At 35.4% G+C, this 8,363-nt stretch overlaps 1 protein-coding gene across 1 annotated transcript; it reads left to right on the top strand.

The window, feature by feature from the left end:
• Positions 1-422: 422 nt before the first annotated feature.
• Positions 423-7,329, top strand: LOC119798017 (CMRF35-like molecule 8). Its single transcript, XM_038307341.1, has 7 exons — positions 423-552; positions 1,410-1,466; positions 1,785-2,111; positions 5,734-5,823; positions 5,972-6,061; positions 6,254-6,309; positions 6,400-7,329. The coding sequence occupies exons 1-7, from the start codon at positions 516-518 to the stop codon at positions 6,646-6,648; spliced, it is 906 nt and encodes a 301-aa protein (XP_038163269.1). The 5' UTR covers positions 423-515; the 3' UTR covers positions 6,649-7,329.
• The last annotated feature ends 1,034 nt before the right edge of the window (positions 7,330-8,363 follow it).

Genomic DNA, 8,363 nt, shown 5'->3' on the forward strand with positions numbered 1-8,363 from the left:
TTAGAAAATAAATAGTTTTCATATATACATTTTATATAAAAAATATAAAGCTGACTTATAGCCATCATTAAACTGGTGCATTATATTTTTAGGTCTGTGACACAATATTGGAACAATGCAAAACACATATTTGCCTTCATAAAGCCTCAGAAGGGCAACATTTATGTACAAAAAGTAAGCCTGTAGTGTTTTTATTATGTTATTTGTTGTTGGCATTCATCAAAAAATATAGTGGTCTAATAACTTAGTATATTTTTGATTGGTTTTCGGTATACGTCTATTTTGAATTTATAGCCTCCTCTAGAGAAATCTCCACCAGCCGCCACTGCTTCTACTTCTGCATTTCTGTCCTCACTTTTTAGTCACATCCTCTTCTATAAACATCATGCAAATGCTTGGAGTTTTAAAGAAGGGAGGAGAAGTTGAAACAAAAAGAAAATAGAGATCTGACTAAAGAGAAATTGTATCACATTGGTGTCAGTTTAAATAGTCATTCAAAGTATCTGAACTTAACAATGAGGATGTTTTTTATTACTCTCTGGTGGCTGACAGGTAATACATTTTTTTCTTTCACATTGTGCATTGACTTGGTACAACGGAGTATTACGGCCAGGTTAGAGATTTTCATTTATTTTATATTTTGAGAATAAAGTAATAAAATTACGTGAAAAAAGTTGGAATACGAGAATAAAGTCATAAAATTATGAGAATAAAGTTGTAATATTACGAGACTGAAGTCATCATACAACAACCCATTTCAGAAAGAAAACTTCGAGCTCGGACAAACATATGACAGCCGACCAGCTCCACCAAACAGCAACTTGAGTCCACTTTGACATCCTGCCCAATTTGATGCTGGTGTGCTAAAAGGATTTGATATTTATCAAACTAGAGCCAAAGTATAACTTCACATAATGCTCAACATTCCTCATTTTAGGGAAGAAAGAGGTTCTTGTAAGAGTTTCCATAAAATACAACTCGTTTCTCGTAATTTTAGGGCTTTATTTTCATAATATTACAACTTCATTCTCGTAATCTTATGATTATTCTTGTTGTGACTTTTTCTCGTAATAATACCACTATTCTCGTAATATTACGACTTATTCTCATAATTTCGTGACTTTATTCTTGTAATTTTCTGACTTTATTCCGGTAATGTTATTACTTTATTCTCATAATGTTACAACTTCATTCTTTAAATTTTATGGCTATTCTCATTGCGACGTTTTCATTGTAATTTTATGACTATTCTCATTGCAACTTTATTCTTGTAATGTCACGACTTTATTCTCGAAATAGAAGAACAAAAAGTCTCTAGCCTGGCCCTAATACTCCGTCGAAATTTGGGCTTAAAAACATTAGCTAAAGCACATGAAAGTTAACCAGTTGTATTGCATTTCTTATCACAACCAGTGGAAGTTTTCCTGTAGTTGCAAGCAATCATGGAGTAACATTCAACACTGCCTGTAAGTATAATGGCCAAAAAACATATCTCCAAATTTAAAAAACCTAAAATAAAACTGTACTATGCTCTTGTCAGAAGTGAAAAGGAAAAAGTTTACTAAAGAATGATGGCTCTTAGTCAGTAAAACACTCTTTTTTTCTGCTTCTCCCCATACCTTAACAATTAGTAAAACTACTTCATATAAATATTTAAGGCATCTAAACAGATTTAAACAGAATGTTTTATATATGTTTTAAACATGCTGTATAAATAGAAATTATTGATGCATGGTGCATCATTAAGATAAATTATGATTGTGCTTTTTTTTTTTTATGGGCAGGCAACAATGCAACAGTGAAGAAAACAGCATATATTGGAGAGACAGTTTCCATTACCTGCAAATATTCACAAGCAGATGAAAGCAGCATCAGAAAATTCTGCAGACATGATGGAAACTTCAGCTGCTCAAATATAATTTCATCAAGGAGGTCAATGCAGACAAGACTGTCAAGGTTTTCCCTTACTGATGAAGGAGAGCAAGGGGTGTATGAAGTGAACATCTCCATGCTAACTCAGGAGGATTCAGGCAGATACTGGTGTGCCTTAGAAGGAAATACTTCCATTACCTGTTTACAGGTGTTATTTCTCCATGTTCTGCGCCATTTTTGTAGTTTTTTGTCATCATTTCTGTTGTAATATATATATATGTCAGCATACATGAGAAAAGGTTGAGTTCTGTGATGCCGCAAAGGCATTTTACAGATATTGTACGATTTTCTAGGTCTTTTTTTAAATCTAAATCAAAGCAACATAATTTGAAACAAACATCTTCGTTAAATTGTATTGGACTTGACTTGATATTTACATGGGGTCCATTTCACGAAGCAGGTTTAACAAACTCAGGTTCAAATCAATAACTCTAAATTGATCTAGCCTAAGGAAATCAGAGTTTTCGGTTTCACAACGGCTGCTATGAATTACTTTAATCAACTCTAAGTAGATCAACTTAGAGTTTAACATGTGCTTAAAAAGTTTGAAAAGTCATAATCAGTGGAGACCCGATTCGACAAGTCTCCAACAGGCAACAGGAAGTGCCTATTACCAACCAGTGGAGCTAGAGATTTTAATGAAAAAATTTTAAAAATATGCAGAATGTATTTAAAAGACAGAAACAGCGCTACAGCTGCAAAGGAGAGGAAGATGGTGAAGCAGAAGATTCAGAATCAGATTTATTGCTAAATAAGTTTGCACTTACAAGGAATTTGACTTTGTGTTGATGGTGCAGACAAGTTTTATTTTTTTTTTATATATATATATACATATATATACACACATATACACACACACACACACACACACACACACACACACACACACACACACACACACACACACACACACACACACACACACACACACACACACACACACACAGAATTAAATATAAAACATACAATATACTATATACAATATGGTTGAGCTCCAGATTGTTCTCCCTGCACCAGGTCACCAGATGGTCAACCTCTGACCTGTAGGCGGACTCGTCACCATCAGAGGCAAGTCCAAAGAGCAAAACTTCAGACTAATGACTGGAGCGTCAGCTGTTTGGTGTACAGGGAGAAGAGCAGAGGAGAAAGAACACAGCCCTGTGGGGAACCAGTGCTGACGAGCTAAGAGACATGTTTTCCCAGCTTCTGGTGCTGCTTCCTGTCAGACAGGAAGTCTGTAATCCACCCGCAGATGGAGTCAGGCACACTTAGCTGGGGGAGCTTCTCCTGAAGCAGAGCTGGGATGATTGTATTAAATGCAGAGCTGAAATCCACTAACAGTGTAGATGCCTATAGAATTGTAGATACCTGTAAAGTCCAGGTGCTGGAGGATGTAGTCAAGTTCTCTGTTTAGATTTGATTTTTAAATGTGCAATCCCCACTTGAAAGGGAAGTCTCTTCTGTGAAACATAACTGGTGTCCACTCAAGGAGTCTTCATTTAAGTCAACTTTATTTTGATGGTTATAATTTTCCTCCAATCACACAGGTGAAAACCCTCAAAAGAGACAGAAACATCTAATTACATTGAGAGATCAACATGAAAAGAAAAAACTAATCAATTTCCACCTATTTAAATAATTTAATCCTAAAGAATAACATTGAGTATTTTATAGTGAAATGAAACAGCAATTAATAAATTAGCATTTTTATCAACATTTTCATGCTTTAACTAACACCAAGGGTATTTAAAAAAAAAAATTTTTTTTTTTCTTTTAATAATATTAAACAATCAACCAGATAATCAGAGTCAGTCCATGTGAATAAGCAACTGAAATCAGCTTACCGGCTGTCCTTCACAGTTCTTTTAAGAAACCTTTTGCACAGTTTGCACTTTGCATGTTCTACCATCTCTGTTTGGCTTGCATGCTGTGCTACTTCCTCAAACAAGAGTGAGAGGTCAGCCACACCAAAAGTATACTCTTTGATTGCATGAGATTGAGACCAGCTGGTTCCCATCTCCAGCAGGCAGAAACTAGCAGCAGAGGAGATTGGCAGAGGGGAGTGGCTTCCTGGCAGTTCACCAAAACAGAAGGGCCAAGTTGAAAGCATCGTCTGCAGATGTCTGTAGACCTGCTCTGCTCAAAACTGTAGGGGGTCCAGAAGGGGGTCAGTGATGTCTTTCAGGTGTGAAAGCACAAGGAGCTCAAAGGACTTCATAACCACAGAGGTCAGGGCGACGGGTCTACAGTAATTAAGTCCTGTGGACCTTGGCTTCATTTAGTTTGTGCCAGTAGACTCAGTAGGTTATCATAGAGGGAATCCTAATTCTAACCCTAAAGTAATTCCTTTCCCCCCCTCTTCATTATTTATTCTATTTATGTGTAAAAGCCTAACTGGGGACAGACATTGAGAATTAGCCTTAGCTAAAATGTTGTAGTGTGTGACATGATGCATGAAACATACTTGTCCCTATCAAATAAACAAATAAATAAGTACATAAATTTAAGCAGTTCTTCATGTGCTGAAAAAATGAATAAAAATAGAACGATCTGCATGTCGTTCATACAAAAAAAATCTCATATCATGTAACTGAGTTGTAGAATCCTCTCCCTATAATTATAAAATTCTCTGTAAAAAGTGCTGATCATTCTTTAATAAGATCCTCGTCAAACTGTCATGCAATGTTTGTTTTTAAAACCTAATGTCTCTAAAATAGTCTATATTTTGTCTCTAATACATTTTTTTAATGCACAAAACTATGAAAAAACAATCGTACTAAATCAGGAAATAAAACGACATGATTGGCTGTAAGGAAAGCGGACAAAGAGGACACTCTAACCTGCTCCCCACCAGGTTAGCTCTGGGGAGAATGTTACTATGGTGACTGAAACAGCGGTTGAGTAAGTCAGAGTTTCCGATATTTCAGATTTAGAAAACGTATAGTTTTCAGTAAACCTGCTTCATGAAACGGACCCCAGGTGAGTCTGTAAGTAAAAAAAGTTGTGTTCTTTTTCAGGATGATAACACATGTGCTAAACCAATGTTTTGCTATGAATAGAATATTTAGAGAGGCTATAGGTTGGGGATTTCAACCCTCTGTCCCTTTATACCTCCCTTTTTTTTAAATACTTATTGTTTCACTCCTCGCTGCTTCAATTCATTCACAGAAGTAAACCATTTCATGGCCATGGACATAGCACAGATTTAGTGTTTTGTAGAAGTCTAGGAATTTCTTATGTAATGGAGATAGTTGGTGATATAAATAAAAAAGAATCAATTCAAATTCTTCAAATCATCACTGTTGACTTGTTTTACTTGAGCTAAGCCATCCAATGTATTATCAATAATGACTTATCATCAGTTAAACTTTGATTAAATAATTAAAGTTAAAACTCTTGGGACTTACCTTCATCTTACTTTGCTTCCAAACTAGATTTATCAAATAAGATGCAAATACTCAATAGATTCATCATAAAAATCCGTCTAATTTATTCTTCATCTATTTTGTTTATTGGTGCCAAATAAACGCCTCAAACCTCTCTGCGTATTATTGATCTTTGCTCTCTTTTCCTCAGTACTTTCTGCTGTGATAACCCAATGAAACCTTTACACACAGTGGAAATATGTATTCATTTCTGTAGCTTTATTTAGTAAAATTTTACAATTAAGATTCATATTACCTTACCCAGGGGTGTTTTCTTTAATTTCATTGTCCAAATATAAAAGATAAACATTTTTGAAGGGCCTGTCAAATATCCTCATCAAAAAGTTAAGCTTTTATTTGTTGCTATCTCCTTTAGATGATAATGGTGATGAAGGTGATGCTGAAGATAATGATGATGATGGTGCTGCTGTCAATGATGTGAAAGAAGAGTACCCTTCAAAACTAAGTAAAGAATGGGATAATGATCATTCTATAAAACACACTTTTTGAACAAATCCTGTTTGTATATTTTGTTGCATGGTTTCGTTGTAAGAACAATTATTAGTATACTCTGTATTGTTCAGTGTTGTTATAACTGTATCATTTGTTTGCAGGCTTGATTGCTTGTATTGTGAGTGTGGTAATAGTGGTGGCTGCTATAATTGTAGTAATACTTTTTCGACGGAAAATCTTCAACATGCAAGGTGAGTGAGACTTTGTCCAACCATTCCTATAGAGACTTATCTGTAGAAATAAAATTTATTTGAAGTTTGATTGGATTTTTTTTTACGTTTAGTAATGTATACAGATGTGTGATTTATAAAAAGTGATCATAAAAATATTTGCAAAGAGACCTGGTAAAACAAAGATTAACATTTAAATCCTCTCTATCTCAGGTTGTTGTGTTTCAGAGGAAGAAGCAGAGGACAATGAAGATGTTCAAAACACAGAGGTCTGTATAGATGTCTAATTTGCCAAAAGACCAAACATATATATCTTATCAGTGCTCTAAATTTTTTCAAATTGTTGTTTCATTCTCCAGAGAAATGATGAAAATCACCAATATGAGGAGATACAGATACAAAACAAACAAGAAAATGCAGTCTGTACTCTTTATTCTACAGTGAACCTACCAGCAGAAAAGCTGCATTACACCAGTGTCAATATCCATAAGGACAGTTCCACTGAAAATACAAATGGATCTTCCATCTTAAATGGTAGTCTTAGAGATGCAGGACAGACTCCTGCAGAGACAACTCTCTACTCTATTATTACAAACCTTGGAGAATAGTGCAGTAAATTAATGTGGCTCTCCCAAGCATAAGTAACAGGTTTAATGATAAACATTTCTTTTTTACATAAATATATATTTCATAATGTTGGAATCATTACTTATATGAATAACCACATTTTTTTATTGGCTTGATGCACTGATAATGAAAAAGCAGCATAAACTCATCAGAGAAACCAATGCCTAAGAGAACAGTTTGATAGTGAACTCTCTGAAGCACAAAGCAACCCATTTTCAAAATATGTTTTTGTTTTTTCCAAAAATTTGATTTATGAATCTTTGGATAGCACTTCACATAGCCTGTGTTCTTCCTGTCCCTGCTGTGTCTTCAAAGCTCTGCTTTTCCAATGCTTAAATGAGCATTTTGAGATCTTCAGAAGACAGTCTGAGAGGACTGGCAGTGTTAACAAACAGAGTTGGCCATCAGATGTCATCATTTTTTATTGTCAGAAAGCCAGGAAACCCAGCTTTTAAGGAGTGAGTGGAGAAATATAATGAAGTTAAATGTGCTGAAAAAGATATTTAATTTTTTCTAGTTGAGACTTTGCATATAGTTACATACATTTAGAATTAAGGACTAATTATTTAATAATTCACTTGCAATTTTTGTTTCTTAAAGCATTTTAACCTGGTTTCAGGTAACTTTCTATTTAACAAACTGCAGTATGTGCTTAATATTACTTGTTCATGATATATTATGTTTGTTTATGTTAAAATTGTTTTATTACATAAATTTATCTAAGTTTGTATTTGTTGCTGTTGTTGCACCATAAACTTCTTTTTGCACATTGCTGTTGCATTATTTTAGAACCATGAATGTAGGAAAACGGGGGAAAAAAACATTAAAACACATTGACATATCAAGTCTCTGAAAAAAGAGTGCAGCAGGAGGGAATCTTGACAGTTTCTGATCCTGACTCCGATGGCGTTTCATTATGTCGGCCATGCGCCCTCCATAGCATGATCACATTGCCACTGTAGCAGCAAGCCAATTGGCCATTTCTGTCAGGGTTTGGAGGACCCAAATGCAGAGGCAGAGAGGCTGAGGTGAATACTTGTAGATTTAATGAATAAATGGTTAACAAAGGCAGTCCAAAAATCCAACTGAAATGTAACAGACCAGAACCATGGAGACATCAAGGGAAAACGCTTAGAAGGAGCCAGGGAGAGACGAGGGGAGACGATTGCAGCGATGACAGGACCAGCAACAACAGGGGAACCAACAAAGACTGAGAGCAGTGGGAGAGCATATATAGCTGACAGAGACAAAGGGAGGGCTAACAAGTTGACAAGGAGCAGGTGTGAGAGGAGACAACGAGGGAGCCAAGGGGAAAGAAATACACACACACACACAAGAGGGCTACAGAGGACAACAGAAAAACATGAGAACTAACAAATCTAGAAATTACAACAAAAAGGAATAAACCAATAAAACTAGGGAACATAGAGCAAAGTAAAGCACAATATAACCAAAACCGTGACAATTTCTTTTTCTAACTATTTTGAATGTGCACACACAGCTGTGGAATCTTCTTTGCTGATTTTAGGTAGCTTTTATTTCCGGTCAGCAGACCAGGAAATATAAACTAGAGATCATGATAAAAATTTTTTTAATGATTCTGGGAGAATTTAAAGATTGGAACCGGTTCCAATTGATTGTTGAAGCCCATGCTGTAACGACCACGGAATGTTGGACCCAATATTCAGCAGACACA

Source organism: Cyprinodon tularosa, unplaced genomic scaffold (genome assembly GCF_016077235.1).
Source record: "Cyprinodon tularosa strain WSP-4 unplaced genomic scaffold, ASM1607723v1 ctg608, whole genome shotgun sequence".
Classification (NCBI taxonomy): Eukaryota; Metazoa; Chordata; class Actinopteri; order Cyprinodontiformes; family Cyprinodontidae; genus Cyprinodon; species Cyprinodon tularosa.